The following is a 20,852-nucleotide window of genomic DNA, read 5'->3' as shown; positions in this document are numbered from 1 at the left end:
CTTTTCACCCCCGCGCCGCACTGACCGGCACATGAACTTTCCACGAACCCTTCACCCGCGGCCATGACCGGGTCACACAGCGGTCAAATGATGAGACGACACTGGGGCAACAGTACTTAATGACTTTATTAATAATATGATTTCAAAATAAAAAATAACATTAAAATAACATGTGTTGTCCTTGTTAACAACTTGCATCAAATGGCCACATGGTGGCATTTATGCCAAGTCTTTACTTTTAAAAATACCAAATTGTTCTTCTGCCATCCAGTTCATTTGTTCTGCCAGTTGTTTGCAGCCTCGACCACATATATGGACACAGTTCAGACCCCCCCCCCCCCCCCAGTTAAAAAAACAAATCAAACCTTTATAAATACAGGCAAACCCTGTCCCCTTGTCACAGACACATTATGACAACCACTGACACAGGAAACACCCCGTCTGCACATGCCCCCTCCCTCCCCCCTCCACATATTTGCAACGAACCATTTGCTCAATATTTTTGCTTTTTCCTCGTCCTCTTTAAGATCCACACAGTAGATAATATTCTACCTTTGCTGTATTATAACACGTATTATATATATAGTCGCAGCTGAAAGGCTCCACTTCCCACAGACCTGCTCATAGAGTTGCAAAGTGGGAGTGTTTTTTGTTTTTTTCCTCCATTGTTTTTAAATTTTTCACTTCATGAACATCGTCAGTGTCGCTCAGCACAGAAACACGGGATTCTCCTGGATGATCCAACTATCGTACGGGTTCATGTTGTGACGACCATCGTGGACGGCTCGAAAATACGACCACAACCGTGAGCCTCAGCTGCCGTTGCCATGGAGAAGATGCCAGGGCGGAGGTGCGAGTCAGAGCAGCAGCAGTGAATTTGAAATTGAATCTACAGAGTTTGCAGAAATGCATCCTGGGAGCCGTAGTTAAGTGTCCTGATAATTTTTTTAATGCAGGTGCTCGTAAAAGCGCAGGTGAAACTGGAACTTGTGGGTATTTGTAGCTATGCTACAACACATCCAGCATTAGAAGAGATGTCAGATGTCATTAGCATTTTACTATTATCTCGTTTTTGTTATGTTTTGCAGCCTTTACTGAAAACCATTTCCCATAAGCCTCAGACATTTGTGGGCTAAAAGCACAACCGATGAAAGGTGAGCTGAGAGGCCGTGGTTTCAGCAGGACAGAGGGGAAACGAGCATTAAGACAGCAGAGGATACAAGTGGAAAGAAATGAAACTACCTGCGCTGTTGTGCTTGTAGTTTTAAGGAGAGCAGTAGTTTTTTGTTTCCTGTGATCAAGAGGTAAAACTCTGGAAACATGACTTCCTTTTTTCAGAAACATTGATGTGAGAAATACTAGATGAGAGAGAGACTGTCGCGTGACGGGAGTTAACGGAACAGAGTCTAACCTGGACGGGACGTCATGACTTCGAGTTTCGGTTTCATACGGTTCCGGCTGTGAAAGAGCCACAAAGTGTGAGTCACGTGATGTCGCGTACGGAAGAACTGAGCGGCTCCACACAGATCCCCACAACTTCGCAAACTACCGTTTCCTATTGCTGTGTTGCTTCAGGTTCACTTTATCAGAGCAGTAACGTGAGGGTGTCAGTTTGTTGTTCAGGTACAGACTTCTATTAATGAGGAGGGTTTAAAACTAAAATAAAAACACTCAAATCATAACTGGACAAGAGACAGAAAATAAAGGGTTTTCAGTTCACTGAACTGAAGCATGGACTCCTCACGTCCCCGTTCAGGTCCAGCTCTTTGTTACTGGAAGCAGAGATATGATGAAGTTAAGCTCATCCAGCAAACGTTTGTCCAACACCTGCTTCTTGGTTTTCAGCTGTCATCAGAATCATGATACACAACATACAGGGAACATCCCCATAACAACATTTGATGCCTAAAATAGATTTGACGGACATGTTTGTTTGTGAATAATAGTGACCAAACATGCCAAAGGTAAAGACAATTAAATAAGAAAGAAAGAAATAAAGTTGGCAAAGGAAAAAAAAAAAAAAAAATCAATTCATATTGTATTGCATGTAAATATTGTATAAAATCCTTAAAAATACAGTTCAGGTAACTACGTTAAGTACTGAAGTCATCACAGCCAAAAGTGCAGAGGTCCATAAATAAAACATTGACTGTGGGGTAGACAGTGGGTCTTCTCCAGTCCCTGTTAACTCCCCCTCTTCTCCTCCACCACAAGGGACTGAATGAGTGCCTGGTCAAAGGTCAGAGTTCATGAACGAGGACTTAAAAGTTCCCACAATCGATGAACAGAGGAGGGCGACAGCAAGAAGAGTGTTTTTTTTTCTCTAATTCCTCCTTTCGCTAACAAATACACTCGCAGATGCACAAACGTCACTCACACAGTTGCAAAGTTCATTCTCAGTTAATCACGGCCTGAAGTTCGGAGGCCACACCTCGAGAAAATGAAAGGGGGAAAGGAGCGAGGGGCAATGAGAGGATGAGGAGGAGGGGGGGTTACTGCAGGGCACGTAAGGCGGCAGGGATCCAGGGTATTTTTTTAACTTTGTATTTGAGACACACTTTCCATGCTCAGGCGGAGGTTACAGTAAGGACAGAGGGAGTGTGAACATGTCGCTGAGCCAGGCAGGCAACAGAGGACGAGAGGGGGAGAATTAAAGCTATCGAAGCGTCAGAATAAAAACACTGTCGGCAGGAAGAGAACTGAAGACGAGGGGAGGAGGGCGGGGAGGGAATTATTCATTGAAGGTCTGTACCACAGTGGTTTGGTGTGTGTGTGTGTGTGTGGGTGTGTACATGTGTGTGAAGCCTAAAGGGGCCACAGGAACTAACACACCAGGGGCCTGAATCACGAAGCGAGTTAACCTCCCTCCCTCTTTTCTTTTAAGTTTTCTGGCTTCGGTCTCATGAAGCCGGTTTCTGGTTTTCTTAAAAAGCCGCACAACGTGTTTGTTTAGATGAAACAAGTGTAACAAGAAAACGATCACGTGTCACATTAACAGATTATAAAGATATGAGATAAACTGTCCACAGCCTGCGGAGATATCCGGGTCGTCGGAGCAGCTGCATGTTGATATATTCAGGACTTGAAAAGTTAGAGATACATTGTAAACATGATGGAAATATAAATAGAAAAATAACTGAATAATCAAAAGAGTGAGAATTATAGAACAGTTTACTACTGCAGCCTGTGACAAAGCACTGGGTCCTGCTGATATTAAAAAAGAATGGACTGAGCAGTGGAGACAGCGCTGCACAAATTTTACTTGAAGTTAATTTGCCAGACTGATAAAATGACACTAGTGAACTCCAGTAATGGATCATTGACGCAGCAAACAGACCAAACTGGACAAATCTGAGAATTGTGGAGAAGATTCATCAACTGTAAATGTTAAGTATTGAAACCGGCCTGAAGAGGGACTGATTTATCGAATGAAGGATTCAGTATCAAATCCTCTAATAAAAATCTACCTTGAAAACTCCTTATTTAATCTCACTCAGAACAGTTTTCATCACTTAGCATGTAGCTAAAGTTAGAACTAATTACAACTCTTAAGATTCAGTTCAGATCTGTGAGCACCTGCTGTTGAATGTCGTGGTTTTTAGACCAAGAGCTTCTGACAATGAGGTGAAATGTTGTTAGTTCAAGCTGAATAAATCGCCCTGGCACTGCAGGTGTATTTATATTTTGGTATCAGTGTATCTTGTAAAAAAGAAATGAGTTTAGTTTTCAACTGTAAATCAATATCCACCTCAGAAGTCATATTAGTCAGGCTGTAAGCTCTACTGTCGTCTACATTAAAAGGCATAAACATATTAAAAAGAGAAACTGTTGTGCTACAAACATTTAACCTGTCTGATATACAGTATTTAGCATGTAAAGCCAAGTGAATCCACTAATGTGACAATGTGTTGCCTTGTGCTCATTAGTCCTTCATAGGTTTTTGATCGAACCCTCAGTCAGATCCGTCTCTGGGTGAAGTGAACCAGCTTCATGAGACCAGTCAGCCTCTGTCACAGTTTCATCATGTTTCAGGCCCCTGAGGAATACATTTGAAATATTCAGGGGTAAGAAAAACACAAGGAGTGCTTTGCTTAGCTTATGTTTCTGCTCATGTGTCCTGTTGTAAGATCAAGTGCTGCTTAACTTGGTATCAAACTCTCAGTTCAAATACTTCAATCCGCTTGAAGAGGGAACCCCCCCCCCCCACCCTGATAAACAACAACCGTCTCACAAAACACACACACACGCACAAAACACAGCTGAACGCAACTGTTACTAGAGCTAATTAATGTAACTACCACAGTAACCTGATGCTCCCTCTTTAAAAAAACACCGAATCTAATCTCAGAAAGCAGGAACACAAAAACATGACCACCATCAATGAAAAATAGTCATCTTCGAAATTTCTACAGGGCTCAATTAACAGAAATATCACCGGTAAGAGGACGACAGCCTACAAAGACACTGGAGAAGGAGACGCAGGGATGAACGCCATTAAGACAATACTGGATATTCAGGCATCCCACTTAACACTTGTTTCCCCCGCGGAGGGGGGCGTTTTGAGGGGGGTGGGTTCAATCTGTGTGACCATGGCTAAGAGAGCGCACACCACCCCCTCACACTGCAAGGTGCAGGAAAAAGGCACTAGAGTGGGGCTGTTGCTAGCCGTAGAAAAGTAAAAGCGATATACATTCATAGCTCACAGGTTTTCCTTAACCGCAGTGTGGGAATAAATACACAAAAATGCACTTGTAGAAAAATAAAATGTAAAAAAGCGTGGCCCCTATTTTTTGTTTTCGTATTTTTGGATTCTGGGAGACAAGTATGGCTACTTTTTCACGGCTTATTATTTCTTTAAACCCTCCCACCACTTAGAAGGCAATTCCGGAGTGATCCTCCACTGCTCTGGCCACGAGCAGTCGAGCCCTTTCATGCACGCCAATATGGGAATAAGAGGAGGAGGAGGAGGGAGAGACGAAGGGATGGAGTGAGGGAGCTTCTGAAGGAAAGAAGGGGTGGGGGTCTGTTGGTAGGAGGTCAAGGCTCAGCTTTCAGTGCGAGGAAGTAGAGGAGGGGGGGGGGACTCAACAGAGGAGACGTTTTCAGATGTTCAGACAACAGAGAAACCTCATCTGAAACACACACACGCACGCACACACACATCTCAGTATCTTCATGTACAGTGTTAAGTGTAAGGACCTGGGAGACAAACGTGCATGAATCTGGCAAACACTTTCCTTTCACCCCCCCCCCGTGTAGCATTGAAAGCACTAAACATATAATAAACACTCTATAATGCAGTTGTTTGAAGGTATAAGAACATTTAAGTGTTTACTAATGTACCATATAATATATATCATTACTAGAGCCTTAACCAGAAGTTGACACAAAATGAACCAGCAACTGTTTTTAGAATCTTTTCAAAAAACAATTTTCAGGCAAAAATTCACAATTTAATTTACTTTCATCTTCCTCAGGAAGAAGATTTGTTCAATGTGTTTGAAGTTTTTAACTGTTGGTCAAATAAAAACAAGCTAGTTGAGGAAGATTATGATTTTCACTTAGAAATATTTTACAGTAATTGATCGAGAAAATACATCAGCAGCTAATCGACAATGCAATAATTATTTTCTATGACAAATACCATATTAATCCAAATATAAGACTTTATTCTTTCTAAAAATAAAGTTTCAAAAGTGTGGTTTGTCCTTTATTTAAGAACAAGACAATTGTGTCTTTATAACATCAGATATTCTTTACAAATAGAGAGCACCGCTGATACAGCAGCTCCCACAGAAGGATGAATTGTGGGTTCTGAAGTGTCTTCGCGTCTGTTAAGAGTAAGTCAGCGAATAAAGGGTTTATTTAGACTTTCTGCTTCTGGTGGATGGGTTTTAATAAATTCATCACGAGTCAGAACGAGTATTTCATGCTAAACGAACCAGGAAGAAAGATGTGTCCAGCAGCCAAGAATTAACGCTGTCACAGAAGCTGGGCAGCTCGAAGAGAGAAGAAGAAATTCATTATGTCTGCTCACGAGGCCCTGACACAAAAAAATTGAGTATCTGACTGACATTCCTCTTGAATATTAATTTCTGTTTAACTTTTCAGAGAAAAGGCTTCAAGGATGTGGACTTCTTGGACGAATGTTTCTTCAAAAAGTCAGTGTTGTCTTATCTACATAATTACACTAAACATTCATAGCTACTTACAACTGCATTACAGTGTGCTATAAACCGTTTACTTAATATTAGTGTAGTGCCTGTAGTCATAAATGCTCAATCGGAGGGTGGGGGGGGGGGGGTTAAAGTAAAGGTTACCTGTATGTAAATTTTTTCCACGTGTGTTCATGGGAAGGAGGGAAACTGGCTGTTGTTTGTACTTGGGCATCACGAACAAAGAGAAGTCAGTAACAACAAACACAACTTGTCCTGTTAAACCTCAGCAGTGCTCGCATGCACACACGTGCACAGACAAAAAACACACACACACACACACACACACACACAGACACACACACTCACTCACACTCAACAGTATGTCGGGAGAGAAATGAGCTCCAGCTGACAGCAGGGGGAGGGGAACTGGAGTGCTCTGCTGGGTAAGAAGTGTGCGTGTGAAGAGGAGGAGGAGGAGTATTGGCTTCACTAAGGCGGGAGCAATATGAGTGCAGTGCAGGAGGGTGACGGGGGGGGGTGTGTGTGTGTGGGGTGCATTCCAAAGCTCTGCACGGACTCAAAAAAAAAGAGACGTGTGATGAAAATCCTGACTGTAGACGGAGATCATCGGCTCCAGCGCTCCCTTCATCACCTCCGCCACCTCCTCCCGTTTCCTCCCCAGCGTCACGTGAAAGTGGTGTGTCTTCATGTGTGCTCGTGTTTGACCGTGTGTTTCTGTCCGTGTGGTAGTTGTTCAATGTTTCAGTCAGACCTGTGAAACAGCTGCGGCAGATGTGACCACTCGTCACCTCGCCTGCGAGAGGAGAATAGGTGGCGAGTCGACTCCCGCCGCTGCTGCCATCCACACGCCGGCGTCCACTTCCTGTCACGTGGCCGTCGCCTCCAGGTAGCTCTGTAGTTTGCGGACAGTGGACTCGTCCAGTGAAAAGAGGTCAAAGTCAAAGGTGGTGTTGGTCACGTTGAAGTGGCCCGTTTCCTCGATCAGGTTGACAATCTGACAGATGACGAGGAGGAGAGGTCAATTATCATCGGTTATCGTACACACATGTTCGATGACGCCTTATTAAATATCAAAAACTGCAATATCACAGTTTTGTTTTGGTACAGATGCCATGCAGATGTATCGAGCAAAACAGAAGCATGAACACACACCTGCTGTAGAACATTACGCTCTCTTAAAGCCATCAGTCTGCGATGGAGGTCCACCAGTTCCTCTGTGTAGGCCTGCAGCACGTTTTAGATTTAGATTACAGAGGAGAGTGTACATGGTCAGTTCAGTATTAAGAGACTAGGTTAGCGTAGGTTTGACTGTGAAGATTAGAATGTCAAGATTCAGTGCAGGAACTCGATGCTTTTGTAATTCTTAGTCTTCCATGATTGGATTTTTGATTTGCCTACCTTTTCTAAGTTGACAGGTGACTAATGACTAGCGATGGAAATAGTTGTGTAAGAAATGTGGTCTGAGTCATTGGTTTTGGGAAAGTTAAAGAAAGGGCCTGACGCAGATCCCCAAATCTGATGTTGGGTAATTGTGGGAGGACTTCGCCATTTTCTGACAGGCAGATGTGATGGCATTTACAGCCTCTTACGGGTAAAACCCGGGTTAACCACAGTGTCTTGTATCACAGAAACCCAACCTCACCACTGTCTTAACTGTTTACAATGCACACTCCAATACAATGACAGCGATGATGGGATGTGGTGCATCAGGATTTTCCATTGAGTCATAATCAGGCGTCAATCACCTGAGCAAACCATAACCTTTCATGGCATGAATTTTGAAAACTTCCTCATTTTAGTTTTACTGGAAAACATTTGCACAATAAAGTTTTAGCTTCTAGTTTCTGTGCCGGAAATAGTTAAACTGTTTTGTTTTGAAGCTACATACTGAAGAACACTTCCTTTGTATTTAGTCAGAATGAGTTAATGTCTCAGAAAAATCCATCTGCATTAAATTCAGCAGATGTTTTAATATGACTTAAATCATCTCATTACCAGGGTTCATAGGTCAGAGTCTGTCTGCACATCTGGATCAATTCATTGTCCATTACTGCATCTTGAGTTCATGAATGACTTGTGTGTGTGAAAGTTAAAAGTATAAAAAAAGTTTGATTTACCCTTCCTACCTTGTCGTATCCCTTCTTCAACACCTTCTCTGAGCGGAAGGAGGAATCTGGACTCTTTCTGCCAGACACCTGCAGAACAGAGACCAGAGAAAGTACAGAGACAGAGAGAGAGAGAGAGAGAGACAGAGAGAGAGAGAGAGAGAGAGAGAGAGAGAGAGAGAGAGAGAGAGAGAGAAGTCACAGAGAAGAGAGACAGAGGACGTGATGTGAGACCATGAGACTATCAAGGACACCAGTGACAGTGAAAGCAGCTGAAATGGAAGTGGGGGGTTAAAGGGCTGAAACAGAGGATTCCATGTCAGTTCGCTGAATGGCTTCAGGCTATTTTGAATTAAGCAATGAGCCAAATAAAAAATGCAGCAAGTATTTAAATGTAAGAGTCATGTCTGTCTAAAAATGGCTTGGTGTGTTGTTTGTCATTGTTTTGATTGTGTTACTCGTACGTGACTTTCTCAAACGCACAAAACAAATCTCCCTTGTTCATTTTAATCACAAAATCAAAGAGTTAAACCACACAACACTTTTACTCGAGTCCCGTTCACATTGAACAAGGAAGAAGGCACAAAATGAATAAAAGAAACAATCTAACACTATAATATTAAGAATATTATATTATATTATTATAGAACCAGGATTGCCAGTGGTAGGTCTGACTCGGAGTCTGTTGGTCAACAACTGTAAAAGCCCATGCTTGGTTTAAATACATATTTTCTAGTCAAATCATTTCAGCTCCTGTCAATATGTCAATTAAAGCAGAGCGTAGAACGAGAGGCCCGTGTGACTCACTTTGTTGTTGGAGGAGCTGTGTTTCTGTGGGGGCGGGGCGGGGTCTCGACTGGGGCGGTGCGAGCCGTCACTGCTGTCACTCTCGCTGTCCAAGCTGAGTCTGGGAGGGGGATAAGAGGAGGTCAGAGGTCAATGGCGCACACACAGACTGACAGCCAGAACACATTGTCAACACCAGTTCTTTCTGGCTAAGGCCTGTAATCTCTCAGTGGAGGAGACTAAAATAAAAAAAAAAATCTACAAGAGTAGACAAGAATGATGTAGGACATAAAGTGAGGCTGGCAGAGAATATTTAAGGCTCGTGCACAGGGCTCCAGAGTGTGACTGTTCCGTCTGCGTGTTCCGTATAGATCATAGATTGATGTAACTTCAGAAAAAAGTGAAGTGAGCAGATGAGGGAGACTGACCGAGAGTCACGGTTTGGGGGGTTCGTCTTGATGGGGGTCTCCTCCTCCGAGCTGCTGTCATCATCATCCGACTCTTCTGACTGGATCTCCTCCACCATGGATCTTAACGGGCCTGGGGAAGAATCACACAAACTATAAAACTATTGACCTGAACACTCATTTCCCTCTGACGATTCTCAGACACAGAGACTCTCAGCAGGGGGACGTACCATCGTAGTGGAACACAAGCTTATTCAATCAGCCAAGCAATTGTACATGTCTGATAACGGACTGTACCTTGCCCTTGTTTCTGTCCCGGCTCAAAGTCTGAGTCTGAACTGGAGTCAGAACTAGAACTGGAGTTGGAAGGACTGGAAGGGGCCGATTGCTGTGAGAGGAGAAGAAGAAAAACGATTTATCAAAAAGAGGAAGGAAATGGGATAAGACTAAAATTACCAGTTTCCATGTTTGTCCAAACACGTAATATATGTAGTGAAGACCATGAGGGGAATAAAAGGAAGTAAGTGGATCTTATCATAATGAGTGTATGAATACTTAAGTCACGGCCAAAAACATATTTAGTGAGGTCACAGTGCCCTTGACCTTTGACCTTTGACCATCAAATTCTTTTCAGATCATCCTTGGGTCAAAGTGGACATTTGCACAATATGTAATGAAAATCCCTCCTGGATTTCCTGATACATCACATTCACGGGGAATGGGACATATGGGAGGTCACAGTGACCTTGACCTTTGACTAGACAAGGACGTACGTATGTAGTGAAGCACAGATGAACAACTTCAAAACTAAAACATTAATGTAAATGAAGTAAAATTGACTCGTCTCTACCTCTCGTACCTCTGACTTTGAAGAGGCTTCATCTTCTGAATTCGACTCCTCTGACTCTGGAAGTTTCTTGGGCTCCTTCAGCTCCTGTGTGTCATTTTTGCCTCTGGCCCAGCGACCTTTTTCCTTGGAGGGTTTCTTCTCAGCGTAGGACTGGTTAGCTGCAGACGATGAGGAGACACGAGGAGAGGTTCCTGTGAAAGCTCCACTTCCTGGCCCCTTCGGCCCCTCAGAGCTGGCCTTCTTCTGCTTCTTCGCACTGGGTTTGGGAGACTCCACAGTGGAGGGTCGTTTCCCTGGTGCTTTGGATTCTGCCGGGCCTCCCCCGCCTCCTCCTCCCCCACCGCCGCCTCCTCCCCCACCGCCCCCTCCACTCCCAGCCCCCCCTCCTTTAGGGGACATGCCCTCCATCTTTGACTCCTTCAGGGTGAGCTTAGGCTCCTTGAATGCCGCCTTGGGTAGGACCTTCACTTCCTCTTTCACTTTGATCTCTGGCGGCTTTTTTGAAGACGTGGATGAGGAAGAGGAAGGATCTCGGCCACTCTTGCTGCTTCCATCTCTGTCGTTGTCTCCTTTTGACGTGGCTTTGCTCTCTGAGTCTTTTCGGGGTCGTTCGCGATGCTCCTTGGTCAGCTTGTGTGGTTTCGGTCCCTTGCTTCCACCGCTTCCTTCTTTGCTGGGTTCCTGGAGAGAGAAAACAGCAACAGTGTCATAGATAGGTAGTTAACTCTTAATGCATTCAGCTCAAGGCCCCATTAAAGGAAACAGGCTCAGCCACTCGAAGACCTGGTCAGGAGGTTTAAGGAAATTGCTCTCTCCTCAGTAACGAAATCAGGCCTTGCCAATAAAGTCTAATCACATTATTTACTGTGAATGACATGTTATACCAAAGTGTTTTGGTCAGTATGAACTTAGTAAAAAAAAAAAAAAAAAAAAAAATTGATCTATACCGATCATGCTTTGTAATGATAGGATAGTTACAAGTAGGACAATCAGTCTATTGTGACACAACAGATATGTAAAGCACTCAGCACTCTGAGCTACAGCATGGACAGTATTTAGACGCTGATCCCGACAACCTGCTTAACTGACAACCAAGGACAAACAAGGAAGTAGCCAAACAAGTTAAGGACTGAACTGGTTGTATTTCTGAAGTTACATGAGATTAGACTCTTGGCTCCAGTGCAGACAGTCAACAAGCAAATTCAAAGTGGTGGTAAATGTGCAGAGAAACACAGCAGGTCCACATGAGTGGCTTTTAACAGAGTTCTCTGGCACAACGATACAGGAGGAAAGGATGGAGTTTCCACACTGTCCACCCACATATCATCAAAAAGATTTACGAGTTCTCAAACTTACACTATTAAACTTGAAATGCATATAAGAGATTTTATGTATTTTCAATATACTCAAGGACTGGAGGAAGTGGTCATGTGTCTTCAAAAGTGGCTCGCATTGACTTTTTCTGTCCGCAAGACAAAGACCGGTTTTCTTATTTCTCCTGATATGTCCTCTCACCTGGCAAAGAACCATCAGGGCCCCAGACTAACTTTTTAAACTTTTTTACCATTTACACGGCGCCTGTGTGTCAAATAAATTGTCAATGAAGTTGTGATTTCCAGGTTAAACATTCTGAACGAGAAAGCTGAGATTGCTGCTGAGACGGCTCAGATGATTTTAACAGGATCACTTTGTAGTTGTCGTGTTAACCAACCTTTGACACGTGAGAGGTCTTGGTCTTCTTGGGGTCTGAAAAGGCAGAGAGGGGGATGGTGGGGAGCATTGGGTAATCTGGATTGGGTCTTGCTTCAGCCCCCTCTGGAACCACCAATACCTGAAATTAAAGAGACAGCAGTTAAAAATATCAGCATCAACTTATAAAGACACCGTCTGTTTTGTATGTAGTTTCCAAATAGTGCTAACAGCTTTTTAATTTACTTCAACTGAGGACACAGCAAGATTTCTACAGATCTGTCAAGTGTACAGAGACTTTAATCAATATAATGTTGGTCTTTTTTATACATTCTAGGGCCTTTTACACCAGGACACTAAATTCATTGCTTTTAAATAAAAAATTTGAATATGTTTAAAGACATTCGTATATATATATATATATATATATATTTTGGGGAAACAGAGTACTTTAAAACTAGACAGAGTCAACCATAGTTGACTGATACTATCTCCTTCTGACTACACGTAGTTATTCAGTAGTCAGTCCAGTCAGTGCCTCACCCCTCCAGCTTTGATCAGCTTTCTCCTGAATTCTTTGGTGGGGTTGTTGAAGGTGAGCTTCTCACAGCGCAGGTGGTTAACTGGGGGGTTGCCCTCCAGGTTAAGGAACAGGTCGTAGTTGAAACACACCTTTTTGGGCTCCTCCTGCAAAACAAACACAACATTAAGTTCATGTTACATTTTAACATTCTTGTCAAAGCATGTGTGACAGAAAGTAATTTGCCTTTCTGCCCCACATACAATCACCTCCCAGTAACTTTACATTTCACAACAAAAGATAAAGCTGAATGAATGAACTATCACCCGGGTCAATAAAACAGACATACGTCTGGTGCACTGATAAAACACCACTAACATTCCTGAGAGAAGCCGTGGAGATGTACACTGGGGACAAGTACAGCTGAGGACATTTTATGAGAGATTTTATTAAGAAAAGAAAACTTTTTATAAATGTGAAGGTAACTCAGATTTCTTTCAGCTATGTTCTTGATCAGATTTGTCCACAGTGTAAAAGTTAACTGCACATAAAAAGAGGATGTAACAGTTTTTTGGATGCAGTCCACAAGTCTGATATTAAGAAGACCTGCAGGACAGGATGGAGCACCGGAGTTCACATAACTGAGTGTCATCTTGAAGTGAAAGGTTAAGTGGTTATTTTTTCATGATTCAAAATTACTAACAGAGAAATAACGTTAGGAAATAACACATATTAGTTTTATACTACATCCTCAATGTCACACATTGACCATCAGGCCGTTTACTAGGGTTTTCTTTCTATCGGAACATTATCTACAACCACACAGAATCTAAACTTGTCAGCAATTTAAACTCTATCCAGTCAAGCTTACCTTGTTCTTGAAGTAGACCTCAATAGGCATGAGGAAGCCTGCGTAGCCCGACTCCTCCACTTTGTATGGAGGCTCCTTGCATACTGTGGACACACAAAGACGTGTCACTGGCATCATGAAATAATAGAGTAGAGAAGTAATAGGAGAAATACATGTGTTAGTTTATTACCTCTGTTCTTCAAAAAGCATTAATATGATACAAACAGAAAATATGAACTGGATTTATCTACTAGCTAATTTCCATCTGCAGTCCATGGGCAGCTAAGCATAAACACTAACATAACAAATGACAAGACCAAATTATTTTTTAGAATCACAGGACAAAGTATGGAAATCTACTTATGTTTTCAAAGCATCAGGGAGCAGATCCATTCATCAATGGTCTTATATAAAAGTAGGATTGTGCAAAGGCCGAGTTTCTTTTGAGGATTCAACAGGCTCTCGAAACAGCTGACCTTTGAGCTCCTATCATTTCATTCACTAAATGAACTCCAACAAGTAAACGAAAGAAAAAAACCAAAACATCTCGCACAAAATGAGACATTATTAGACAAATGTAGTCCTGTCTAACTTTATACTCCAATTATTAATATGGATTAGAATCATACAGAAACATTATATCGACTAGAATCTGTTAATGGAGACTCTACAGTATATCTTGGCTATTTGGCTTTTATCAGACACCTTTTATTATTTTATTTCAATTTATTGACAAATTAATCAAAACGGAAGTAGGCAGATTAATAGATAATCAAATAATCATCACATAAAGCTTCAATTGTCGTTTGCTCGTTTTTTTATTTTGTATTTATCCCAGACAAGGTTATGTTTGCACTGCCGTTTGTCGGGTTGACTCAAAAACTACTGAACTATGTCAAAGACATTTTGTGGAGGGATGGGGCAAGACCCAAGGAGGAACCCATTCAATTGTTTTGTTTTCCACTTTCTTTAACATGGCAAAATGGGACGTTAGCTTTGGTGGAGGATTGTGTTTTCATGTGTTTAAGATGTCTCAATCTGTATGTATTTAATGCAGTTTCTGCAGCACAATTAATCCCCCATGTTAATTAACTATGCTACATTAATAAACCAGACATATCTTGTAGGATTAGTGAGCCTGAGAACATGTGTCTGTGTTCACACATTGATATCTCTTTGTTTTACCTCTTTTGGGTTTGGGGAAGCTCTCGTGCAGGCGGAAGACAACCTTCTCTACAAAGTGCTGGATGTCGCCGGTCTCTGGCCCTCGGACAAACACCATCCAGTCGTGGGTGAAACCTTCCGATGTCACTTTCTTCCTTAGCTGGGCTCTGTGGCCCAACTCCAGCTTCACCTGCACTGTGCACTGTAAAGAGATAAGTAGAAATAAAAGGTCACAAACTCAGCCTGTAGGCTAGAGGACATTCAAACACGAGAACAAGCAAGCACTATACGAACTACAAGGGCAGGATGTTGGGCAACAGATTTACTCGGATCAGGAAACTAATTATTCTACCATTATCAACACATAGCACATTCTGTGGCGAGCAAAGGAAGGACAGATAAAAGCCGAAAGATTGTCTGCTTGTGTTTAGAAATTCCCCCACAATGAAACCGTCTGGCAACCCTGGTCAATATTTCTACTTGAGTTATATACACGCCAGTTTCCAAAAGGTATTAAGTTGAAGATGACACATTTATTTAATCTTTTAATCAAGATAGCAAGACTAAAATGGCCTGAAACAAAAGTTTAGCCGCCCTAGTAGTTACTGATTCTTTGGCAAATATCATAGTTTGTAGATGCTTTTTGTAGACATATAAAAGTCTTTTGATTATTGTGTAAGGAAATTTCACCCTTTCTCCCTTGAAAAATCATCTCATTCAGTGTGATTTATTGACACTGATCTTTAGAGACAGATTTTCTATTATTTCTAGGACAAGCGGCTGTGAGGGCCATGGCTTGTGCCTCTTGAGGTTTGGGGTCATCATCCTGTTGTAAAGGTTGTCCTCTAAAGCTTTTCTCTCTTATTTTATTTACAGGTGTATTATTTGCTGGCATTTAATTGAATCCATTCTTCTCTCTACCAATGAAATGTCCGCAGTTCCACTCACAACAAAAGAAGCCCAAACCATCATCGATCCACCTCAGCACTTTAACGATTTGAGAGGTGGTCTTTTTATCAAATTCTGCTCGTTTTTGCTCCAAACACACTTTGGCTCATTGAAGCCAAAAGTTATTTTTTTTACCTCATCATTAAAAGGATGGATGACTACTTCAAGGCCATGGTAGTACTGAGGATTTTCCAGAAATCCTTTCATATTACTGCCTATAGCAGGCAAAAAAAATATTTTAAGACTTAATGATCCCCTAAAACCTTTGCTGGAGAAACTGCTTTGTAATCAAGACTTTAAGACCGGCAGAAACCGTAAAACAAAAGCAAACAGAGTAGTGATATCAATCCAAAGCGCCCATTATTCATTGGTTTCTGATTCCATCTTAAACAAAGACTCTGAATCTCTCCTGTGAGTGTGTGGACTTTATACTGAAGAGGAGAGGTTGGACAAACACAAAGCTGAACTAATGACGGGACGCTCCCTGTGGAATGGGAGTGATTAGCTGCCCGAGCCGACCGATCTCAAAAGGTTTGTCCAGAAGAAGGGCACATTGCTGAGCCACCTTGCCCGGCCAACAACAATGACCGCGACAGGACGCGCAGATGACACGGCGCTGGTGATTGGCATAGCAAGTGAAGAGGCTATGGAGATGGGAGTGCAGAAGGGAATGAGGGATGGGTGGGTGACGGGGACGGGGACGGGGACCGGGACAGGACAGAAAGGCACTTCATGTCCAGGGGACGACTGAAGAATGTGGGGATTTGGCCCCGGCACTGAGCAGCTCGTGAGCTGGGCCTGAGTGGGGGGATTAGAGGGGACTGGATTGAGATGAGCTGGTCTAGCACTCTCCAACTCACACACACACACACACACACCTCCCCTGCCTGGCATTCTGCCCGGCCATTCTGTGGCAGTAATGCCCTTAAACTCCAGACTCCACCACACCCACAGTGAGCAGCAATGGAGCGCCCCCCCCCCCCCCCCCCCCCACCCGACCACCAAATCAACACCCCCCTCCCCCCAAGGCGTTCGTAAAATCAGGAATGTGATAAGGACAACACAAAAAATTGGGAAGATAATGAGCCACAGAGGAAAACAGTCATTCTACAACAAAAAATAAACAATAACCATTAAATAAATACTTCAAACATGTAATTCATACCAAACACTAACAGCCCAGGAGGCAGAGAAAACATTGGGCCTACAACAAAGAATATTATTATTATTTAATCATATGATGATTGTTTTAATTAATTGATTACTAGATTAATATTGACCAAGATGATGCCTTCACCTAATTACTTCCAAAACAGATATAAGATACTATAATACAGGATAAAGAAAATACAATTTTAAACAATTTGAATAAGTTATTTGGTCACTTGGGGGATAGTTTTTCTTTTTTAATAGATCATCAAGTAGTTGCCGATCAATTTTTTTTGCAGATCAATTAGAAAACATATTACATTTTTGCATTTCCAAGAAAGTCAAAAATATTGAATTTACTTTTATACATGAAACAGACAAGTAAATAACCCTTTTGTTTTAGAAGCTGGAGAAAGTTAATCTCTGGCATTTTAGTAATAAAAGTATCATTAATCACATACTTAGTTGCTGTTTAATCTCCTATCAAACGACTACACTGCCTATTATTATTATTATTACTTACTTTATTTCAGACATTGCTGAAATAAAGCCCATTGTAATGTCTTCTAATGTTGTTTTTTCTGAAAAAAACTGTTCAAAACCCCCAAAAAGAAAATGATATGAAACTAACGAGAAATAGTTCTGTATTTTCACTCCAATTACAGATTCATTTTCTGTCAATCTGCTAATTGCTGAACTGACTAAGATTTCAGCGTGAAAAAATACAGACAAGCAAAGAAAACTATACTGAGAGAGACTGAATCAACTGAGTCAAACTGTCAAAGCAAGATGTCAGAAACACCTGAGAGGTTTAGAAACGTGTACATATCTGACAATAATTTCTACCTCTAACCACATTGATGGAGACGGCTTTTAATTGAACTGCCTGAAAAGATGAAATCCATAAAACAATGGTGTTAGCTCTCAAACGTTACGATCTTCCCGCATCAGATGGACAAAAAGACAAGTAGTGGTACTTATTTAACCATCCCTGAGTAAAGGCAATGCAGGAGATACAAAAACAAATCACACACAAAGCGACTAACACTGAGATGATCTCTGTTTCTCATACACAGAGCTCCAATTGAGGGGAAATACAAATTTTGGCAGACACAGCGGCTCCCATGAAAACAATGAACTCCCAGCTGCCATGTAAATACCACCCCTCATGACCATATTAATCTCTTCCAGCTAATAAATGACTGAAATGAAAAGTCAGAAAGCTTCCCCGGAAGAGGACACACATACACAAACACAAACCACCACGAGAGCAGTTGTGCTAAATCCTTCATCATACCCACCCAACCTTAAATACCTGGAAGATGATGTGAACAGAGATCAAAAAGTTACGGGTATTGGAAAACGATCAAACCTGGAGGGTCACAGTGGAATCGTAATTGGCCTATCTGCAGCGACCAAGGAAAACAGAGTCTTGCAAATAGGGTGTGTGTGTGCGTGAGTAAATAACATGAAGGTGATCGTTAAGTTGAGACTAACATCATTCCAACATCACAGTTGTGCAAATAAAATCAGTTATTTCAGTGACAAACTACTACAGTATATCTTGTATTATTATACTTAATAATTCCTCTTACAACAAAGCTATTTAATTCAATGCCATTAACCATGGGGCTGAATCAAAGACTCTCATAACAGTTTAAGAGGATAGTAAACATCACAACAGTTATGGAGGTAGGTTTCAGTGCAAGGCTGCCGCATTAGACTGCATTGTTTTACCGACATGTAAACTAATGTAAATCTTTTACATGCAACATAGGTGACGATCTGACAACCTGGTTTTCACTTGAAGTAGAAGAGTTCCACTGGGATCACATCCACAGAACTAGTTAAAACTTCAAAAAGGGACCCAAGCTGAATGGAGACTAGTTTCAGAAAAGTGGCTGAGCTCCTTCCCATGGGTGTGTGTGGTCTAACCATCTGAAATATAGTCCTGAATAACCTCAGGCACTTAGAGAGCAACCCATTCGGAGGCAGTGTCTCCCCTGGAGTTAGCAGATATGCAATTCGTGGGTTTACCAACTTTCCTGTTTTCTGAAATATAAATGATGTGGCTTTTTCACGATGACATAAATCTTAAGTGGGCACATCTGTACATGCACGAGTATTCAATGCAAATGCACGATCTTGCCATACACAATGAGTTACAGCCCTTAAAAGTACACCTTGTATTTCAGGGATCTTTCCTATATAATGATCAGCCCATGCATGGGTGGTCATCATGACTGGATTCAAGTTCAACGTTTGCACGCACACACACACACACACACACACATCAGCTTGCTCCACCATGCTACATGCATGTTGCCCTGCAATCAGAAATGTTCTGCGCAAGAATTACACACAAGGTTTGCAAATTACACTAATATTGACTGCAGAGGGTTTTGAGGTGGCTGCTGTTTGAATGAGCCTCGTAATGTGCTGGGATCCCAGGCCCCTTGGCAGTGGAGGCACCACCCCGCCTCTCCAGCCAACCTGGGGAGGACAAATCTTTTCCCCGGCGCCTTGTAGCGGCTCCTTAGCCTTTAGCCAACGGCCGACACTCTCCTGGAAGGTAGACTAGCTAGCCACGTTAGCTTAGCTGCACAAGAAGCTCGCCCCGGGTGGCTTGTAGTGCGAAACCGGGAGCACCCGCTCGTGGTTAAAAACACAACACGGGGGATCGAACACAAGGTGTGGGTCTCTTTGTGTGGCTACAGCCATGGAGCCGAGCGGTGCGGTGCACGGCGGCTACGGCTAGCGGTAAATACCGATGTATGAGTGGCCAGCTAGCATAGCTCCAGAGCCAAACAACTACGAGTTCATTAGCAGCGGGTTTTTTCTCTGCTGGCGACCAGAACACAGGACCGATTCCCTGCCCCGCCGCCGGGCTGCCCGCTGCCGTTCCCCCCGGGGAAAGTTCGCATTCCCCCGGGAGACGGAAAAGCCACAGTACCTGGTTCTCCATGTCGCTCCGGCCTCAGTGATTGTAGTATTTATTTACAGCGGTGTTCGCAGCGCGTCTCTCCAGCCTCGGCTCCTCATTGTGTGTCAATCCAGCCCAGAAGCGGAAGCCACACGCGGCCCCGCCCCTTCCCCACGGCCGCTGGCAGGCGACCCAAACAGAAAGCTCCCGTGGCCAATCACAGCGCGGGAGGTTTGAGCACTCTTGAAAGCGGCCAATGGGGAGTCCCCGGGGGCGGGCCGTCCCCCCGAGCTGCAAATACAATTAAAGCATTGACTGGAGGTTTTCTCGAGTGACAGCGGCTCTGTCCCAATGGCTGCAGCTCGGTTTCAATTGTAAAATGCACATGACGCTAATTGATTAATCAGGTTATGGCTTTCACGTTGTAAGCATCACTAACAGCTAAATGCAATATCAATAACATGGATGGATGAGGATTATGTCTGATTGCGATCTGTCCCACGTGCAGTGTTTTTATGTTAGAGCACAAGTACAAGAATGATTCATCACAAGTTAAAGTCAAGTATTTTAAGTCTACAATTACAATTTAAATGAGAGAAAAGCATTTTGTGGCATTAAACAATTTTTTTTGTATCACTGAATATTTGAATATTTAATTATCTGGTATTGTATTGGTGATACATCCCTGTAAAGCACTTTGCAACTTTTTATTGAAAAAAAGAAAGTGTACAATTATTATACAATTGTATCATTTATTTATTTTCTTGTATTTTCCCACCCTGTCTGAACTGAGTCAAACATGCTTGCTATTTGCCACAAATCCTTCATGTTTTCCAAACACGCTTTTCCTTGGTCACATGGTGAGCAGTGGGAAGTTCCATGTTCTAAGTTCACAAGCAACAATTAATAGCATTTTATAACACATACATGACATTTATGTAAAATTACAACAACATCACATATCAAATGCACTAGAGCTGCACCAATGGGCCTATTAACAAGTTAGTCAAAGTAAATTAACTGGCAAATCAAATGTCTCATTTTCTGGTTTTAGCCTGACTCCTGCTTTTCTGAGTCATGCACGAGTCTCTAGTTTATGACACATTATTGAGTTTTGACTGATAAACAGACAAATCAAAAGACATTTCATTAACATTGTTTAACTGCCTTGTATAGAGTCAGGTAGTTTAGTCCAGAGGTTCCCAAACTACAGGTCAGGCCACTTTAAAGGGTCACCAGATAAATCTCAGGTGTCGTGAGATGATGAAAAGAAAAAGTCAAG

The 20,852-nt window shown here is 42.4% G+C and overlaps 1 protein-coding gene across 5 annotated transcripts; it reads right to left on the bottom strand.

Moving 5' to 3' along the window:
- Window positions 1-108: 108 nt before the first annotated feature.
- On the bottom strand, window positions 109-19,723 carry mllt1a (MLLT1 super elongation complex subunit a). Of its 5 annotated transcripts, none has more exons than XM_034583034.1 (13): window positions 19,601-19,723; window positions 14,572-14,752; window positions 13,408-13,490; window positions 12,560-12,703; window positions 12,039-12,158; window positions 10,328-11,008; window positions 9,775-9,865; window positions 9,499-9,610; window positions 9,092-9,191; window positions 8,297-8,374; window positions 7,332-7,403; window positions 5,232-7,173; window positions 109-5,199 (listed from the first exon to the last, which is right to left on the bottom strand). In XM_034583034.1, the coding sequence occupies exons 1-12, from the start codon at window positions 19,610-19,612 to the stop codon at window positions 7,045-7,047; spliced, it is 1,803 nt and encodes a 600-aa protein (XP_034438925.1). In that variant the 5' UTR covers window positions 19,613-19,723; the 3' UTR covers window positions 109-5,199; window positions 5,232-7,044. The 5 variants fall into 5 exon arrangements, with proteins under 5 accessions (XP_034438925.1, XP_034438926.1, XP_034438928.1 ...); XM_034583035.1 differs by having other exon boundaries at window positions 5,245-7,173; XM_034583037.1 differs by having other exon boundaries at window positions 8,306-8,374.
- Between the last annotated feature and the right edge of the window lie 1,129 nt (window positions 19,724-20,852).

This window comes from Hippoglossus hippoglossus, chromosome 4 (assembly GCF_009819705.1).
Source record: "Hippoglossus hippoglossus isolate fHipHip1 chromosome 4, fHipHip1.pri, whole genome shotgun sequence".
Lineage (NCBI taxonomy): Eukaryota > Metazoa > Chordata > Actinopteri > Pleuronectiformes > Pleuronectidae > Hippoglossus > Hippoglossus hippoglossus.
This window is presented reverse-complemented; position numbering and strand designations above follow the sequence as displayed.

Excerpts from the sequence above, each read along its gene's own strand:
- mllt1a (XM_034583034.1), bottom strand. Across the intron at positions 12,704-13,407 it reads AGGTCTACTTCAAGAACAAG|GAGGAGCCCAAAAAGGTGTG; the intron begins GTAAGCTTGACT and ends TTTGTTTTGCAG. Across the intron at positions 12,159-12,559 it reads AGCTGATCAAAGCTGGAGGG|GTATTGGTGGTTCCAGAGGG; the intron begins GTGAGGCACTGA and ends CTTTAATTTCAG.